General features: G+C 39.8%; 1 protein-coding gene across 1 annotated transcript in view; it reads left to right on the top strand.

The window, feature by feature from the left end:
- The window catches only part of LOC148363222 (calcium-dependent secretion activator 2-like), a 132,089-nt gene that overhangs the window by 83,177 nt on the left and 28,158 nt on the right, over window positions 1–20,754 (top strand). Inside the window, exons 14-19 of the mRNA XM_088340804.1 lie at window positions 2,147–2,248; window positions 5,274–5,337; window positions 7,312–7,435; window positions 7,509–7,609; window positions 10,908–11,064; window positions 16,418–16,559. Of these exons, the coding sequence (XP_088196930.1) occupies window positions 2,147–2,248; window positions 5,274–5,337; window positions 7,312–7,435; window positions 7,509–7,609; window positions 10,908–11,064; window positions 16,418–16,559 (690 nt within the window). The remainder of the gene's footprint in view (window positions 1–2,146; window positions 2,249–5,273; window positions 5,338–7,311; window positions 7,436–7,508; window positions 7,610–10,907; window positions 11,065–16,417; window positions 16,560–20,754) is intronic.

A 20,754-nucleotide genomic window follows, 5' to 3' on the forward strand; every position in this document is an offset into this window, starting at 1 on the left:
GGTCACGCTTTCCTTTTTTGCGCAGTAGCTGAGTCAAGGTTGCGCCGCCGCCGCTTTTCTTCCCTCCTCCTATTTTCTCCATTTTTCTCCCTTAGTGAGTTTTGAGAACACCGACAAAAGGCGTGGGATCAAATGAAGGCGTCGCGTTCGAGCGGAGAAAAAGAGAAATTCAAGAAAAGGCGCAAACGTTTGAATGTCTTGCTGCTACAGTCATCCTTTTCTTTTGTTGTTTTGCAGAGCTCCCCGTCCCGATTCTGCAATTAATTTGCACATGTTATTCCTAGCAAATTTTTTCCTTCCTTCCTTCCTTCCTTCCTTCCTACTTTTTCTTTCATTCCTTCCTAATCCTTCCTTCATAATCCTTTCTTCCTTTCCTTTGTCTCGTTTTTTATTTTTCATTTCACTTCTTCCTAACTACTCATTACCCTATTTTTATTACAGTGTGTATTTTCCGTAGCACTATTTAAATACTCTATAGCAAAACGTTATATTGGGTATTTTTGTATTCTATTTCTTTTATTTTATTATTTTATTTTTCAACACAGTGATACTGCTGGAAGTGTGAATTTTCCCTACGGGGATGAATAAAGTTATCTATCTATCTCTATCTATATATCTATCTCTATCTATCTTTTCTTACTTCCTAATCCTTCCTTTTTAATCATCTTTACTTCCTTTCCTTTGTTCTTGTTTATTTTTAATTCCACTTTTTCCTAACTACTCATTCCTTCTCTTTCTCTTCCATTTCTCTTTCCTTTCTTCCTTCCTACTTTTTTTTGGGGCATTTCTTCCTCATGCCATTAGGCTCTTTAACTCCACCCAGGGGAGTAAAAGCCCACATTAAACCCCACCCCCACATTTGCATATTACCCTATTTTTATTACAGTGTTCCTTCCTACTCTTTCTTCCTCATCCATCCTTCTTAATCCTTTCTTTCTTTCCTTTGTCTTGTTTTTTATTTTTCATTTCACTTCTTCCTAACTTCCACCCTTCATGCTCATTCTTTCTTTCCTTCCTTCCGAAATGTTTCTCTCTGTTCTTACTTCACTCCCTACCACTTTTCATCTTTTCCCTCTTTCTTTCCTGCTTTTACCTTTTCTTTATTATTTTCCTGATTTCTCCTTCTTTTCTAATTTTCCTTCCTTTTTTCTTTCATTAATTTCTTTCAAATACTTCCTTCCTCCCTAGTTCCTCCTTCTTTTATTGTTTACTTCTTTTCTGTTTATGATGTATTTTCCTCTTTATTTCAAATTATTTCATTCCTTATTTGTTTGGTTCACCCTTCCTTCAATCCTTCCTTCCATTGCTTCTACCCTTTTCTTTATTTTTCTTTCCTTATTTATTTTCTTTGTTACTTCACCCCTGACCACCCTTCATGTTTTCCTTCCTTCTTCCCATCCTACTTTTTCTTACCTTTTTTCTTTCATCATTCCTAATTCTTAATTTTTTGTTCTAGTGGTGATCATCATACAAACAAAATTTTTCTTTTTCGATATTCGCCTTTTTGTGTTGGAATAGACATAGTTTAAATCTTATACGTATTGGGTTTGTTCAAGGATCAGTCCGAGGGTTTATACATTATTTGAATTGGTGATTATTTCTTCTATTTCTTCAATTTCTTCAACATGCTATAAAATGCTATACTAGCTTATCATCCATCCATCCATTATCTGCACCGCTTATCTTCAGTAGGGTCGCGGGGGTGCTGGAGCACATCTCAGCCATCCTGGGGCAGTGGGCAGGGGACACCCTGAACTGGTTACCAGCCAATCACAGGGAACACAGGGACAGACAATTCTCTCGCTCATTCACACCTAGGAACAATTTCAACCGGCCAATTAAGCTAACTTGCATGTTTTTGGAATGTGGGAGGAAACTGGAGTGCCCGGAGGAAACCCATGCAAGCATGGGGAGAACATGCAAACATCGCACAGGAGGTTCGATCTCATGACCTCAGATCTGTACCGCACACGCGCTAACCACTGCCCCGCCGTGGTGCCCACTTACCTTACCATCAGTGCTAAATGACTTCCTGCATGCTATCTTAGCACCAAGCTAGCAGATTCTAGAAACGGTTGAAACTCTTGAAATAGGAAATTGCAAATGGGGAAAAAACACACATTTTCCGGTTGTTTTTGCATCTCAGGCCTGACGGGATGGGAACAGTGACTATGGAGGAGAAGGAACAGTTCCTGGCCGTCAGGAATCGACTCCTCGTGCTCCTGGAGGAACACGTTACGCACTTCAGGTAATGAACAGAATGATATCGACTTTGGCACTCTTTCTGCATTTCTTTTACTCTTTCCATTATTTGTTTGTAGTGTTGAGCATGTTACTTTAGAGAACCGGCTTTTTGGGCTTGGCTCTTCAGGTTGTTTTGGTTGTTTAATCCTTGTATTACCATTATAATCTAATTATAATAATAATTATAATAATTATAATTATTATCTTTTCTTCCTCATGCCATGAGGCTCTTTAACTCCACCCGGCAGAGTAAAGGCCCACATTAAACCACACCACCTACATTGGATATTACCGAATCTTACTGCAATATGTATTCTGTTCTATTTAGTTACTCTGTATAACACGCTACAGTGGGCTTTGGCACATCACACTGGGTATTTGTATATTGTATTCTTTTGGCTTTATTATTGTACTGTTCTCAGCTCAGGGATGCTGCTGGAAATGTGAATTTCCCTCCGGGGATGAATAAAGTATCTATCTATCTATCTATCTATCTATAAATTTTTATGAATGCCTAAAAAAGGGGGAGAATAAAGAAAAGTTAACACCTAAAAACGTTTACAATGAAAAACATTTCGGAGCAGGACGTGTACCCGCCTCAGAAATATGCCCAAAAGTACAGAGAAATTTTGAACGGAGAGGGAGGAGCTGTTTATTGATGTTAGTCAGCATTCAAAACAGCGTTCACATTAATCTAAGAGACAATCAGCTTTCTTATACCCTGCGGAGCAGACACGTCACGTCAGTAATATCACATGTTGCTTAGTGTGTCCTCTGACGCGCATGTTTTTCTCAAAGTGCATGCTTCCAGGAATTGACAGTTTTTGCAATGTTTCTCAAAATTCGCCGTGATCCAGCCAAGTTCCTGACAGCTTGTTCCAAACCAAGCCGAATGTTATTACTGACTGTTCCAAACCAAGGCATTTAAACTCGGGAGAAACAAGCCTGGAATTTGTTCCCTCAAAAAACTCATTTGTTTCCTCAAAAAACTCAAAACATTGCGATGAGTAGCTAAACCCCTAGTAACAAAAGTGAGTTCACCTTAAGGTAAAAGTTCCTGAAGTTCAACATTTTGTGTAGCCACCATCATTTTGAAGAACCACTTTAATCTTCCTGGCCATGGATTTCACTAGAACCTCACAAATAACCACTGGAATGCTCTTCCACTCCTCCATGACCACATGACAGCTGGGGGATATTTAAGATCTTGGGCTTCCTTTAGCCCCTTTAGAAAATCATTGGTCATCCTATAAGAGTATTTGGGGTCATTGTCAGGCTGGAACATTGCCCTGCGACCCAGTTTCTGGAGGAAGTGGATCATTTTCTGCTTCAGTACAACCTTGAGTTTGTGTTTCCCCAACTCCATTTGCAGTCCCAAACCATGACATTCCCAACACCATGCTTGACTTTAAGCACTACACACACATATTTGTACTCCTCATCTGGATGCCGCCACACATGCTTCACACCGTCTGAGCCAAATCAATTCATTGTCTCTTCAGACCGCAGGATAGCTTTCCAGTAAGCCATGGCCTTTGTTGACATACTCCTGTATTTCTGTATTGCTTTGTGCATATCTCTCTGCATTCCTTTTTGTATTTGTTTTTCCTCCCTTCTTTCTTTTAATTCTGTATTTATTTTCTGTCATTCTTTCAGTATTTTCTTCTTGCTGAATTTTTATTCTATTTCTGTAGTTTTTCTTATTTTCTTTTTTTTATTCCTGCCTTTTCATCTTTCCTACTTACCTTCATGTTCTTTCATTTTCCGCTCCTTTCTTTTTTCCTTCCTTCTCTTTCTTTCCTTCCCACCCTTTTCCCTTCCTACTATTTCTTTTTCTTTCTTCTTTTCTTCTAACATCCTCTACTGTATTTCTTTTCTTCTTGCCTTATATTCAGTATTTGTTTCTTGTATTCATGCCTCTCTTTCTACTTGCCACTATTTCTGGATTTGTTTCTTTCTGTACGTATCACTTTCCAATGTTTTCTTCCTTCTTGTACTTCATTCCTTCCTTCAATTATTTCCTTTCTTCCTTCACTCCTTTACTGCATCCCACCGTCCTTACTTGCTTTCTTGCTTTTCTGCTTTCTTGCTCTCTCACTCTTTTTTTCTTTTTCTTGTCAGCTGAAAAATAGTCTGTGTAACATAGTGTACTAATCTGTGAAGCCCTTAGAGACTTATTGTGATTAAGGGCTATACAAATAAAAATGACTTGACTTGACTTGACTTTTTTCTTTTTATAAAACCTTTATATCCTTTATTGCTTTGTTTCTCTCCCTCTTTTTCTTTCTTTTTTTCTCTTTCTCTCTTACTCTCTTTCTCCCTTTCTCTTCTCTCTCTCTTTCCCTCTTTCTCTCTCTCTCATCTCTTTCTCTTGCTTGCTTTCTTTCTCTCTCTTGCTTTCTTTCTCTCTCTTTCTTTCTTTCTTTCTTTTCTTCTTGCTCGCTTGCTCATTTGCTCTCTTTCTCTTTCTTTCTCTCTCTCTTTCTTTCTCTTTCTCTTCTCTCTCTCATTCTCTTTTCTCTCTTTTTCTCTCTCTCATCTTTCTCTTTCTTTCTTTCTTTTCTTGCTCTCTTGCTCTTTCTGTCTCTTTCTTTCTGTTTCTCTCTTGCTCTTCTCTCCTCCTTTCTCTTTCCCTCTCTCCCTCTCTTTCTCTCTTCCTCTCTTTCTCTTTCCCTCTTTCTCTCTTTCTCTCTTACTCTTTCTCTCTCTCTCTTTCTTTATCTCTCACTCTTTATTTTTCTCTCTTTTGCTCTCTAGTTTTCTGTTTTCCTCGTTCTTTCTTCAAAGTGTCATGGACGGCGGTCTGAGGGTGGGTGGGGGTCTTCTTTAACATCGAAGGTCATCCTTCTTGGTGGGGATAGGGGCACTCAAGTTGTTTGTTCACCCGTCAATGAAGAAGGTGAGAAAAAAACAAAGCTCCTTCGGGTTCCTCTTGTTGTTTCTCAGCACAATTAGAGCTAAAGGAGGCGCCGCCATCTGTCCACGATGCATTGGCTGTCCATCCACGCTCCGGTTTTTTGTGTGCGCAGGTATAGCTTCCCTTTCGGACGACCAGATGGTGCACTCAAGGCCACGCTTTCCCTGATGGAGAGGGTGAGGTTGGCTTTTTCTTCTTTTTTGCTCACAAAATGGCGGCCGGTCAAAGACTGAGAAAATTTTTGTTATTGGGTTTTTAAGTAAGCAAAATAATGCTTAAAATTGGTGTCCCAGGCAAGACATTCTTGGGGTGGGAAAATTTCTGTTTTTTACATATTCCAAGTCGGATATGCAAAAATTACAGTGAAAAGGAATTGAAAATCTATGAAGAAAAATGTAATACCTTTCCAAGAATATCCAATTTATGATGATTTTGTATCTCAACTCTCTGCATCCACGCGCTATTCCATTATACCAGCTCAAGCGCGTCACACCATCCATCCATCCATTATCTGCACCGCTTATCCTCAGTAGGGTCGCGGGGGTGCTGGAGCCCATCCCAGCTATCTTCGGGCAGTGGGCAGGGGACACCCTCAACTGGTTGCCAGTCAGTCGCAGGGCACACAGGGATAGACAACTCGCTCAATCCCACCAAGGGACAATGTGGACCGGCCAATTGACCTAACATGCATGTTTTTGGAATGTGGGGGGAAACCGGAGTGCCCGGAGGAAACCCGCGCAAGCACGGGGAGAACATGCAAACTCCACAAAGGAGGTTCGATCTCATGATCTCAAAACTGTGCCCCACACTCGCTAACCACTGTGCCGCCGTGCTGCCCCTCTGCATCCACCCGCCACTCCATTATACCAGCTCAAGCATGTCACACCATTTTTAAATTCAATTTCATTTTTACTCTACCACTATATGTATTTTATAGCATACACGTTTATTACACATAACTAGTATACTTTTTTAACCATATGCATTTTTATCTCGGATCCCTGGTGTTTAGAATGCATTAGCTCTGAGGTGGGCAACGTATAGTTCGCGCGACAAATATTTCTCTATTCATGAGTACATCTGGCTCAGGGAAGACACAAAGGCCACGCTAATCTTCCCTGTCTTGTTTTAATTTTAGTTCATACGAAGCTGAAGTGACACATAGCCAATCGGTTTGATCCAATCTATGTATGGCAGAGTCCCAACTACAGTTTACAGTCAGTGTTACACCAACAGACTCCATTTTGAATGGATGTCTCCGTGAAATCCTGTATACGGAAGCTTATTAAACAAAGTGTTTACTGTTGAGACACTTAAGGATGAAAACCCACAGAACAAACTGCAAACACCTTAATACAAGAATTTTGATTGGTTGAGCAGTAGTGGTTTGGCAAATCTCTGCACACACAGCATTTTTTTTTTTACGAGTGTAGTTTGCGCGAGTTATGAAAAAAAGGCGGGTGATCGACGCCACTCTCGAGGACTTTTTACACAAATGTTTAAAAGATGTTGAAGGTTCACATCCCTAAACTGAATAGAGCACCAATAAAGGTTAGAATTGTGACCTTGTCGTATAATTTAAGGTAAATACAAATTGCAGTATTTTAACATTTTTTTACAAAACTGCTGGCACCTTGTTTTAAAGCCCTTATTTACAACAAATACGACGGCCAAAATGAGCCTCAATGATTTTAAGTAACTGAGGGACGGAATTAGCATTAGCTAGTTAGCATAGGTTTCTTTCGCCCCCTCGAGGACTTTATAACACAAATGTTTAAAAGATGTTGAAGGTTCACATCCCTAAACGGAATAGAGCACCAATAAGGTTAGAACGGTGTCATATAGTTTAAGGTAAATACATCTGTATTCTTCTTGTTTGCAGTATTTTGAGACATTTTTTTACAAAACTCTGCTGGCACTTTGTTTTGAAGCACTTATTTACGACAAATATGACAATTAAAATGAGCCTCAATGTTTTTAAGGAACTGCGGGAGGGAATTAGCATTAACTAGTTAGCATATGTTTCTTTCGTCCCCCGCTATATGGAATTATCACTTTCTGATTCTTGTCATATCCCGGGGGCGTATTGCAAAAAAAGTCCGATTTTGTGGAGAAATTTTAGGTAAAATGTTCCCGTGTGTCTTTCATAGGTGCTAATGAAGGACGCTAGCACGCCAGCGAGCAACGAGGAGGTGAAGAAGGCGGTGCAGCGATGCTTGGAGAAGGCGGCGGGCGTCAACTACGGGCAGCTCCTCAATTACGCCAACCTAAAGGGTGAGGACACCAGGGCGGGGTCGGGGGTCTTTTGGAAGCTCTTTTCGGATTCGTTTTTTTTTTTTTTTGTTAGCCGAACCCGAAGAGGACGCCGAAAAGAGGTTGGAGGACGCCGTCAGGTTGGCCGAGCTCGTCGTCGATGTCCTGCAGCAGAACGAAGAACATCACAGCGAGGTCTATTTACCCCTTTTTCGGATTCTCCGTTTTAGTAATTGCACAACTTGGTCTTGTCTCCTCCCAACTTCTCCATAATAAGGATACATTTGGATTTCTGTAGAAGAAATGGCACAACTCGGTCGTTTCTCCCCTCTACCTCTTCATATTTATTGAGGAACTCGCACAACTTGGTTATGCCTATCTCTTCATATTTAGAATAGAGAGTATTTCGATTTTCTATAAAAGTAGTAGCACAATGTGGTTGTGTCTCCTCTCAACACCTATGTAATTAGAGTATATATTTTGATCATCCATAGAAGTATTAAGACGATCTGGTTGTGTCTCCTCCCTACCTCTCCGCAATTAGAATATATTCTGTTTTTTTTAGAAATAGTAGCCCAACTTGGTCATGTTTCCTCTCTAATTCTCCATAATTATATTTCGCTTTTCGATAGATGTCTTAGCACAACTTGGTCATGTCACCTCTCTACCTCTCTGTAATGAATATACATTATATATATATATATATATATATATATATATATATATATATATATATATATATATATATATTTCATAGCGGAACTTGGTCATGTCTCGTCAATTAGCACGTATATTTTGATTTTCTATGAAAGTAGTAGCACAACTTGGTCTTGTCTCCTCCCAAGTTCCCCATAATAAGGATACATTTGGATTTCTGTTGAAGCAATGGCACAGCTCGGTCGTTTCTACTTTCTACCTCTTCATATTTGAATATGTCTTGGTTGTATCTCCTCTTGACCTCTCTGTGATTAGAATATAATTTAATTTTCTGTAGTAGTGGCATAATTTGGTTGTTTTTTTGATCTATCAACCTCTCTGTAATGAGTTTTTATTTTTGGTTAATATTGAACTTGTAGCACAACATGGTCGCATCTCCTTACTACCTCTTCGTAGTTATAATATTTTTGCATTTTCTATTGAGGAAGTCGCACAACTTGGTTGTTTTTCTTCCCTCCTTCTTCGAAATTAGAATCTAGTTGGATCCTCTTAAGAACTTGATTGTACTTACTTCCTATCTCCTCGTATTTAGAATAGAGAGTATTTCGATTTTCTATAGAAAAAGTAACACAACTTGGTGGTGTCTCCTCTTGACCTCTCCGTGATTATAATATATTTTGATTTTCCATTGAAGTAGTAGAGCAAATAGGTTGTGTCTCCTCTTGACCTTTGCGTAATTGAAAAATATTTTGCATTTCAATTCAACTAGTAGCACAATGTGGTTGTGTCTTCTCCTTACTTTTCCGTGATTAGATTAGATTTTAAGTATCTATTGCACTGATTGCACGATGAGGTTGTATCTCCTCTTAACATCTACATAATTAAAATATAATTTGATTTTCTTTGGAACTAGTACCACAACCTGATTGTGCCCACTTCTTATCTCTTCATACTTATATACAGTATTTCGATTTTCTATAAAAGTAGTAGCACAATGTGGTTGCGTCTCCTCCTTGCCGTTCTGTGATTAGATTATATTTTAAGTATCTATTGCACAATGTGGTTGGATCTCCTCTCTACGTCTATGTAATCAGATTATATATTTTGATTTTCCATAGAAATATTGAGACATTTGGGTTGTGTCTCCTCCCTACCTCTCCACAATTAGAGTATATTCAGTTTTTTGGTAGAAATAGTAACCCAACTTGGTCATGTTTCTTCTCTAATTCTCCATAATTAAATTATATTTCGCTTTTTTTATAGATGTCATAGCACAACTTGAAAAAATATATAATAATAATAATTCTCCATGATAAAATTAGAGTTTGCTTTTCTATAGATGTAGTGGCACAACTTGTTCGTGTCACCTCTCTACCTCTCTGTAATTAAGATATGAATATTTTTTCAATATATTTCATGGCGTAACTTGGTCATGTCTCCTATACCTCGTTGCAATTAGAACATATTCAGATTTTCTGTCGAAATAGTAGCCCAATTTGATCGGGTTTCCTCTCTAATTCTCCATGATAAAATTATAGTTTGCTTTTCTATGGATGTCGTGGCACAACTTGGTCGTGTCACCTCTCTACCTCTCTGTAATTAAAATATGAATATTTTTTTGATATATTTCATGGCGTAACTTGGTCATGTCTCCTCTACCTCTCAGAAATGCGAGCGAGACACCGGAGAGCTCAGCCTTGACGGGTCAATATTAATTTGTTTCTTTTTCGCCTGGATTTATTATGGCTACTAATGCGTACCGCTAAGATCATTTCCCTTGATAAGAACGAGTGGTACATTTTTCTTCGCAAAGGCATGTGCGCCATTCACTATTGGAGCACTCGTTTCATGTTTCCAAGTGATGTTTTCATTTCACACAAAGCGAGTATTAATGGATTGAAGCATGTTTAATGAAGCTGTTTGTATTTTGTTCTCATTTTTAATTTATTTTTTTCTGCTGCTTCTCCAAGGGATATGAGGTAAGTCTGCTGCCGCTGTTTCTGGTGTTTTATTGCCTTTTTTTCCATTTTATTTCTTTATTTGTTGTCTCTCAGTTTTTTATGCGGCCGCCTCGAGTGGTCTTCATCTTTTTGAGGAGCTGCAGAGTGCAACGGGGCGCTCTTTTAAAAAAAAAAAAATCCTTGCCGGCAAGGCCACAGCACAAAGAGCCGCCGAGTCTTTTTCCTTGGTCGCCTTTCAAGGCCGGTTGCACTTTTCTGGCGCCGATACTTTAAACCTGGAAAGAAGCCCGCGTGATTTATGACCCCTCTCCACCACAGAGGCTCTCTGCCGCAAGTCTGCAAATTTCACTTTGCTTTTTATTAGTTTTGCTATTTTTTTGAATGCAGTTAAAAAGCAGGGGGTAGGCAACATTTTTGAGTCGTAGGCAGCATTGAGTAACCGGAATTGGCAAAATTGGAAAGACAATGATTTATTGATTGGAATAGATGGATTAGAACTTTCTCCATCGTCATTTATATCAACGTTGGGAAACATTGTATGTAACGAGATTAGACATAGAAATTTAAGGTAAAACGTGTAATAAAGACTATGAAGAGGAAAAAAGATAAGTTAAAAAAATAATGAATAGGCCAAAAAAAAAAAATTACAACGTAGTGCATAGAGAACTGGCGCAAGTTATAATAACATTTGACAGTAGCAATATAAAATACCAATTACAATTAATATGGTATAAATGTTTACAGTTTTTTTGCAAAATTACATCCTTTTTCACAGTTTAATTTTTAGCAACAAAGAGAGGAAAACGAATATTACACGCGTTGGTTTTAAGTATGTAAATGAGCATTTAAAATGTTTTTGTTTTGGGGTTGCGCAGGCGCTGTCAGCGTGGCCAGAGCTAATGCGGGAACATGCCGAGAGTTTCCTGGCACTTTACGGAGCCGACATGGACTCTGCGCTGCAGGTTCAGCCCGTCGACTCGTGGAGCAGTTTCCCACTCTTCCAGCTCCTCAATGCATTCCTCAGCACTAATCGTGAGTGCACTGAAAATTCTGGTCTGTAAAGGTGCTTGAAATCCTTGAACATACTTGAATTTTTAAGAAAAGAAAAGTGCCTGAGTTGTGGGTGAAATTGTTGCCATGTTTCTCAACAGATCTTTGTAAAAATGCACCCCACGCTGCTCTCTGTTAACTTTGCTCTGCTATTGCGTTGCCTCTACCCTTGTCATTAACGGCAGCTGGCATTAGTTTGTACGGCATTGTCCTCTGAAGTTTTATCACGGGACAGGTGCATGCTACACCTAAAGATGGCACTATGAAATGTGTATTAGTGCAAAGATCAATTATGGACATTTATTACGAGCCATGCAAAAAAATGAAACTAGTGTTAGCCAGTGGTAAATTGTAATGGGAAGAACTTCCTGCAACTGAAAATGTAAGCTTCATATTACTGTCATGTTTACCAGACACCTATATGGAGAGAGATTTGTCTCAAAAACCAATATTTTCCCGATTTACTCCTATCATACGAATCATACAAAATGTCTTGATAAATCGTATATTTAAATCGCAGATGTACAGTATTTGTGCAGAATACAGTCCTTTCGAAAAGTATTTGCCCCCTTCCTGAATTCTGAAGGTTTCAGATCATCAAAACACATTTGAATATCACACAGAGACAACCCAAGGAAATGCAGAAGGCAGTTTTGGAACGTTGGTTCCATTTATTAAGGCACTAAAAAAAATCAAAACCTATCTGTGGGAAAAAGTAACTGACTAACCACAGTTTCGGGAAAGCTTGAGTTTAATTACGCAGGCCACACCCAAAATTAATTGCCACCACCTGTGTTGAATCAAGAAATCACTCCAATTGAATCTGTCAGACAAAATTAAATAGGCTTCAAAATCTCAAGAACACGATCCAAATAAATACCAAAAAAATGAGACAAACGTTATAGGTATTTCTCAGTCCCAAAAAGGTCCAGCAAATCACTGTCAAAGCCATTATCCACTAATGGAGAAAACTGGGAACAATGACAAACCTTGTCGGGAGTGGTAGACAAACTAAGATTACCCCAAAAGTGCAACGTTGGCTCATCCAGGAGGTTACAAAAGAACATTAAAAGTCAATGTTCAAGCCTCCACTATGAGAAAGACACCGGCCAAAAATGGCATCCATAAGAGACTTCCCAGGCGAAAATCACTGCTGTCACAAAGGAACACCAGGAGTCGTCTCACATGGCACAAAGCATCTTGATTATCCTCGAGACCTTTGGAGAAACATTCTGTGCTCCCAGGTGAGCCGAACCGAAATCTGGTACATGTCTCACCTCGCAAAGGCAGTCAGAATTTGGCCAGCCAGAAGGCAAGAGGGCACATCTTAACAAGAACTGGATCACAATCCTGGTCGGTCCTGACCATGTCTCAGCTCACCAAGCAGCCAGAGAGCCAAGCCAGGGCGGCAGCCAAGCTTGATCCAGCTAGCAACCAAACCGGTGGGACAAAGCCAGCATCCTCAGAAAAGCCTCGGGCCACCAGCAGTCAACCTCTGCTTCAACACTTTCATCCGGTGGTCTTCGGCCCAACCGACTCGCACACTCGATCCGGAGATCGTTGGTCGCGTCGAGTAGGTTGCTCAGCCGCGGAAGTGGAACGGAAACGGAAAAAGTCGGGAACGGAAAAAGTCGAAATCAAACAGATCGTGACGGGAGAAAGACAAGAACAAAAACACTGGAAAAACGGAGATTCACTGACGGACCGTCTAAAGGCGTCTGTCAGGACCGAGTTTAAATACTGACAGGGAGCCAATCTGTCAACGGGCTTCAGCTGGCGCCCACGGGCGGGGCCAATTAGGCGCCATGGCAACCGTGACAGAAACTGGCGCCACACGGCGGGGGCCAATTGGGCACCATGGCAACCGTGACATTTTCATCCGTTTATTCGCTGCAACAAAAATCATGAAAAGGGCAGATACTTTTTCACCGCACTGTAACTCCGCCTACCTTTTCCTATTGATATTGAATTTTGGAATTTTCCAAGTTTTGCGAACGCTAACGCCGGGAAACGCAAGCTAACACGCCCTTCGCGGTTGCAAGCGAGTCGATCGGCAAACTGAAAAGCTTTTTTGTCGTGGCGTTTTTTTTTTCGAGCTCAAGGTTTCAAAACGCCATTGTCTGCGGCGTTCTTTTGTGGAGAAGCCGCCTTTTTGTTTCTCCTTCTTTCTTTCGGCGCCGTAATGCACCGTAATGCGGCGCCCCCAAGGGCGTCGGCGCCCGCCAACAAAAAAGCCGCCCCGCGCTAAGGTAGCGCTAACGCGTCGCTAACGTGTTGATTTTTTCGCAGCGCTATTGTGCTCGCTAATTACGCGGAGAAGAAGGCCGGCGTGGAGGCAGCCTCCTGCGACCGGCAGCGCCGCCGAAGCGAGTAAAACCTTGACAATATGAGCCTTTCAAAGACACGCTTCAAAGGCGCCAACAACTCTCAGCTTTTTTGCACACTTCGGGGGGGAGAAAATGCTCACTTTTTCCTGGCGGTAATGGAGGGGGTGGGGCCTCTCAGGTCAAAGTTATTCATTGGAGGACTTGACTTTTATTTCGTTTCTCTTTTGAAATTGGAATGAAGTCCAATTTTCTTAGTGCATCGCAGGGATTCCCAACGTGGGGCTCGTGGGCCCCAGGTAGCTCCTAAGGAGCCATTCAATTCTTCTGCCGTAATTTTCTAAGAAATGTGATTTCTAATTAGTCGGGGAAATCATTGACAAGATCACGGTTTTTAAATCAGGGGTCTCCGAAATGGGGCTCACAGGCCCCAAGTAGCTCTCTCAGAGAACCCGAGACAACTTCTGTGAATAGCTCTCCAGTCATTGTGATTTTCTAGGAAATTTGATTTAAGAAATCATAGATATGATCAGGGTCTTCAAAACATATGTCCCTAACGTGGAGTTTGTGGGACCCAGCTCCCTAAGAACACTTGGTAATCATGGACCAATTCGGGAAAAAAATCACACCAGTGATTAGCCATTGTGATTTTCTTGGAAAGCTTGTTTGTAGCACGATCAGTCTCTTTGAATCAAAGGTCTTCAATGTGGAGCCCCAGGTAAACCCCTAAGAGCTGCCGAGTTGTACATGGATCAGTTATACAAACGATGGGTCAACGCAATTTTCTAGGAATTATCTTTTTAACCAGAGTGATCGTTGGCATGATCTGCTGAGGTCAAAGTTGTTCTTTGGAGGTTTTGACCTCATATGTCTTACTCTTTTCTGTTTTTTTTTTAAATCTTCGCAAAATGCTTTTTAAATTGAATCAAGTCAAATTTTATTAGTGCAGCACAGGGATCCCCGACGTGGGTTCGTAAGCCCGAGGTAGCTCTTAAGAGCACACGGGTAGCCCGCAGACCAATTCTGGAAAAGGGTCTCCAGTCTATCTTTTTTTTCTCTGAGCTTTTATTTTGACATGATCCTTGTCTTTAAAACAGTGGTCCCCAACATGGGACTCGTGGGCCCCCAGGTAGCTCGCTAAGAACACCTGGGTAGCCCGTGGACCACTTCGCATAATAGCTCACCAGTGACGGTTGTTGTGATTTTCCAGGGAATTTGAATTTATCTAGATATTATTGACATGATAGGTGTCTTTAAATCAGGGGTCCCTAAAGTGGGGTTCGAAAGCCCCAAGAAGCTCTCTTAGAACACCCGGGTAGCCCACGGACCAATTCTGAAAATAGCTCGCCACTGATGAGCCATTGTGATTTTCTAGGAAATTTTTATTTCTGACTAGCATGAGAACTCATGGACATAATCAGTCTCTTTGAATCAAAGGTCCACAGTGTGTTCATGGGATATCTTGACTTTCACCCTCTCTTGCACTGTTTTTTTTTTTTTGCATTTATATCTTCACAAAATACTCATTTGAATGATTTTTAAAAATTTTGATTCAGAAAGGAAGAAAATGTCACTTGCTAATATTTATATTCACATTGTCATTTGATATAAAGGTTTTAGCAAATAATGTCTCATTTCAATTGTTTAATAATATTCATGTCATTTATTCCCTCAACCTTTTCTATTTTTAGTTTTTAATCAGACCACTACAATTAAAATAAAATAAACATTTCCGATTGAACAAGAAATACTACTTTCAAATATCTGTATTTAAATATTTATTTTATTTATAATATTAATACTTTTTCTTAAAGTGTCTTTCAGGACACCTAGAACGTAAACAAACAAAAGTTCATTACAGCCCCTTTTTATCCTCCAAAAACGTGTAATTAGAACCATACACAGGGTAGGATATCGTGATCATACTCATATTTTATTCTTGCAGTCCAAATTATCAAAATTGGACGATTTAGTAAAAATTTTCACTGCACAACTGCTATTTAAGGTCAACAAAAACATAGTGCCGGAAAACATCCAAAAATGATTCACTCGGAAAGAGGGGAATTATAACATAAGGGTCTGTAGTAAATTCAAAATCCCAAATGTGAGAACCACCAGGAAAAGTATGTGTGTGTCTGTGTGCGGAGTCAAACTTTGGAACAATTTACAAGACAAGATCAAACAATGTCCAACGATTCACTTGTTCAAATTTAAATACAAAAAAACATTCCTGGCGGAATACAGAGATGAAGAAAATGGTGTATGAGTGATACGAGAGATTAGGAGTAGTGCGTTTACAACTATGGTTAACTTTGTTGTTATTGTTGCTATTGTTATATCATAACTGTTATTATTACTATTTTTACTATTGTTGTTATTATCATTTGTGTATTTAATAGGGAAAATGAAGAGGTAGGGAATATAAGCATCTGCTTCTTACTACCCCTTTTCGAACATGTTATGTAACATTATTTTGTTGAGTTATTGTTTTTGTTCTGTTTTTATTTTAATGTTCGAAATAAAGTTTTCATTCATTCATTCATTCAATATAAAACGGGAATAAAAGTAAACAACAAAAACAAAACTAACGTCATCATAGTAGCCCTCCTCTAAGTGAGATAATTTAAAATTGATAATTTTTCTTAGTAAATAATTTGCCTCATTTCAATCATGTAAGTATTTCTTTTTGGACGTAAGTATTTTTGAAGGGCTATTTTTGTGTCCTCCCACTCGTTTGGAAAGCTTCCGACTTGAGATTTTTTGTCTTTTTGTCTGAAACTGCTCACTTGTTGTCGGCAGGGGGAACTTGGGGGGTTTTCTAGGGGGGGGGTTTCGGCCCCTTGCGGCCCCCGCCAAGGATCTCGTCGAGCAATCGGCCGCTAATGAAGCCCGCTGAGACACCGACGCTCGTAATTGTCTGTGGTTACTGTTTTTTGGCGACGCTAATCGGTGACTCCGCTCCCTCTCCGACACCCCACCCCCTCCCCCGAAACCCTAAACCCCCCTTGCAGCCCAACTGTGCGACGGGCCCTTCCACAAGCACCTTCAGGATCTTTTCGTCCCTCTTGTCGTTCGCTACATCGACCTGATGGAGTCCTCCATCGCTCAGTCCATACATCGCGGATTCCAGCAGGAGAACTGGCAGTCCCTCAGGTGAGACCACGCCCGCCAGGCCACGCCCAACATGCCACGCCCACCCCGACATTCAGACTTAGACTCAAGTTAAAGCAGCGGATTAAAGCTTGGAGAGATGTCACTCCGAGTTTTAACAGTGTTAAAGATAGAGTTGTTAAAGATGTTAAAGATAAGTCCTAAATGAATGAACCTTGAGTTAATTAGTTGACTCTGTGTTAATCAATTAACTCTAAGTTGACGCTCTACGCCTCGTTTTGCCTCGGGAGTTGAGCCGCTTAAAAAGCTGTAGCGTTTGGCTTATATTTTTAAATGAAAAGCTAGAAATTGTTCCATTGGTTGATTAAATGATAATTAACTCAAGTTAACTCTATAAGCCTGCTTTTGCCCCAGGAGTTTAGTAACTTTGGTTTTCTATTTAAATTTTTAAAAGATTTCGCTCTCAAATTTAGCAATGCTAAAACTAGAAATTAAATAATAAATCGATTAACTACCTCTGTGTTAATTTTCCAAGACTACTTTTAACTCGGTAAATAAGCATCTTTAAAGGTTTCGACATAAATTGTGAAAATTCTTCACTTTGAGTATGAGCACTGTTAAAGCTACAAGATAACTGATTGAGTAAATTTTCCAAGCTTCCTTATGCTTCAAGAATTACGCAGCTTTAATGGTTTGAATTTTGCCTTGAATATTGGCAAATATTTTCAGAATTAATTTTAGAAATTAACTAGTTGATTGATTAACTATTTCTGAGTTATCTTTTCAACCTTACTTAGCGTCTGACTTAAAGTTTGGAATGATATCTCGCTGAGTTTTAGGAGTGTTAAAGCCAGAAATTAATTGATTTATCGATTAATTAGTTAACATTTTTGCTTTCATCTTGAATGGTAGAAACACTTAACTCTTGAGTTAAAGCAGCTTAAAGATAAAACGGTTAGGGAGGATCTTTAAGAAATTGGTTAATTTTGTAAAACTGCTTTAACTCTTGAGCTTTTAGCTTGAGTGTTGGAAAGATTTAACTCTTGGTTTAAACAGCCTTTTGATAGAAATGATTAAGAAAGATCTTTAAGAAATTAACTCACCAGGTTTTTCCTCAAGAGTTCAGCAGCTTTAAAGCCTTGGCTTTTGACTTAAATCATGGAAATATTTAACGTAGTTCAAGCAGCTTCAATGCTATAAATGTTTTGTGGTTAAAGCTTTCATTAGTTAACTGATTGAACAAGGAATACAGATACAAAACGTTGACTTTTGAATCAAATCTTCAAAAGATTTAACTCTGAGTTTTAGCATCTTTAATGCTAGAAATTTTGGGGATTTAGGCTTTCGCTAATTAACTCTGAATTAACTCTTTAAGCCTGCTTTTTACTCAGGAGTCTAGCTGCTTTAAAGCTTTCTCTTTTGACTTACCTAACCTAGGTTTTCTTTTCTTTTTTTTCATTTACTGTAGTTTTTTCCAAGTAAAGTATTTAAGGTCGTGGCTTTAGCCAGCTAGCGTCATAAGTAAAGTTTAGCCCTTCAAAGTCGCCTGAAGGTCGTTTTTGAGTCGAATGTGAGAAAAGGGAAATCCGTATAAAGCTCAAAATGTTTCGGTGGTGCCGCAAGGCCGACAGGGGGGAAAAAAAGAAAAGAAAAAGAGGCATTGTACTTCTTTTCACAATTACTTCTTTTTTAATCTTTTGCACAAAAAAAGTCAACTTTATTTTAAGTTTTCTTTTTTAAGACCACTGTCTATGTCAGGGCTATCAAATGTTAGACCAGTGGTTCCCAAAGTGGGCGGTACCGTCCCCCTGGGTGGAAAGATCTGGGGAGGCGGTGAGGAAGAAGAAGGCGGGAGGGGGGCGGCAGTCCCAGGTCAAAGTCAGAAGTTTAAACGTAGTGCGGTTGTGAAATCGCATAGCACTGCGTTTTTTTTCAAGGTTTTGCAGTGAGTGATGGAGTTTTGGCCAACCTCAATTGTTACTGTTCGAGCTTAAAAAGCGCAGACCAATCAGAGGCAAGTTTTAATAATAGCACAATCTAATAAATGTGATTCAAAGTTTGCAAGCACCACACTATGACACACCCATCGTGTCAGCTCATTGAGTGTCATGGTAGACTCCGTAAACATAGTCCCAGAATCAACAAACGAGAAGGAAACGAAGCTTGCGCCGAAGGACGGTATATCACTTGTTTGGACTTACCATATTTTCCGCACTATAGGGCGCACCGGGTTATAGGGCGCACCCCCCAAAAATAGTTTTTGGTCCTATATCTTCCATAGATAAGGCGCACCGGATTTTAAGGCGCTACAATGGGAACGTCGACAAAACAGTCAGATGATTCAGTCCAACTGATTACCCCCTTAACATTCCCAAATCTTGCAAAGAAGCAAATACGTGTCGGACACGTGCGGATGCGGTGCCCGTACGATGTCACTCAAATGCATCGTTTCGAATACCATTCGGAAGGTTAAAGTCTAGGGATTCAAGAAATGCCAACCATTCCTTAGTTTCTATTTTCTTTTTCGCTTGCAACTTTACTGTGCATATGACAATAAACACTTGGAATTGAGTTTAATTTAAAAATAGACACTCCATTCCATCCATTATCTGCACCGCTTATCACAGAAACATCGAGTTCAGTCTGAAACAAGATACTGGGAAAATATATAGCCAGGGTAGCTCACCGAAGTCGTTGTGTTCAATAATAATGTGCAGCCATGGTCCTCTTATATCCGTGAGTTTAGTAAATCCAGGAGAATAAAATATTTACAAATACAGAATAGTAAAAAAATGCTTTCTGTATGCCGTCAAACCACGTGCTATAGCATTCATCTTTTTCGGCCAATTGCAGGCTTTGTTTTGCCGCTTCAGCCAATGCCAGCCTGTAAATGATAAAAAGGATCCGCCCCTTGACCTCCGAATAACTTTAGCCAATAGTGATCGATTCAACTGATGATTGACACATCTTTTTCGGCCAATTGCAGGCTTTGTTTTACAGTTTAAGCCAATGCCAGCCTGTAAACTGGGAGGTCGCTGGTTCGAGCCTCGGCCGAGTCATACCTAAGACTTACAACATTGGTACTCATTGCCTCCCTGCTTGGCGCTCAGCATTAAGGGGTGGAATGGGGGGTTTGCTCACCTAATGACTAAAATGGCTGCGCCCTGTTTGGCTGTGGCTGCATCGGCTCGCTACAGTTTAACTGTACGGGTCAGGTGTATCGACATTTCGTTCTGTGTGCATTGTTACAAAGAATGACAATACAAGTAAATTATTTTTTATTTTATTTTTAAATGATAAAGTGGATCCGCCCCTTGACCTCCGAATAACTTTAGCCAATAGTGATCGATTGAAATGATGATTGACACATTGGTTAGCCAATGAAACGCCGGTAAATAAATCCCAGCATACACCGCGGACTACTTGGCGTTCGGGGGAAAATCTAGTCGGCGGCTGCAAGTTAGTTTGAAGACTTTGCGATTTAATATTGATCCATAAATAAGGCGCACTGTATTGTAAGGCGCATGGTCAGCTTTTGAAAAAAATTAAGACTTTTAGGTGCGCCTTATAGTGCGGAAAATACGGTATTTTGCGAATTTGCGACCTTCACGCCGTACGAAAAAAGTTTGCAAAGGCACAAAGAAATAACCAATGCCTTATCTATAGCTAAAAATGTCTACTAGTGTACAACCCCAAAACTGCATTATCTATTAGAGGTAAGACTTTTTATTGATGCAAGTTAATAAGTGAAATGTTAGAATAAGAGTAGTAAATAGTTGTAGCAGTTGTGTGCATGAGTTAGCAGGAATGGTGGGAGCAAAGAAAGAAGGAGAGAGGGAGCAAATAGAGGGAGAGGAAGAGATAGAGAGAAAATAAAGATAAAAAGAAAGAGAAACAAAGGAAGATAGAGGAATAGACGTAAATAGAGATAGAGATAGATAGGAAGACAGGAAAAAAAGAAATATAGAGAATGAAGGGAGACAAAGAGGAAGAGATGCTCTTGCTTTGTCCTTTATTGTCATGTGCCTCTCCCAGCTGAACATTGCTGAATTTCGTCATCAGGCATCTGTTGCAATTATTCACTGTTTCCTTCTTTAGCCAGTCACGTTTGCTGCTTGGCTAGAGATTATTATCCGCTACTATTGTTATTGTTAGCTACTCCGTGTAAATACGCAGTGGGTTTTGTCTTAGTAGGACTTCTGTAGTCTATTTCTTCTAATACACGCATTTAAGTTCT

Source organism: Urocampus carinirostris, chromosome 7, assembly GCF_059441175.1.
Source record: "Urocampus carinirostris isolate Australia breed hairy pipefish chromosome 7, RoL_Ucar_1.0, whole genome shotgun sequence".
Classification (NCBI taxonomy): domain Eukaryota; kingdom Metazoa; phylum Chordata; class Actinopteri; order Syngnathiformes; family Syngnathidae; genus Urocampus; species Urocampus carinirostris.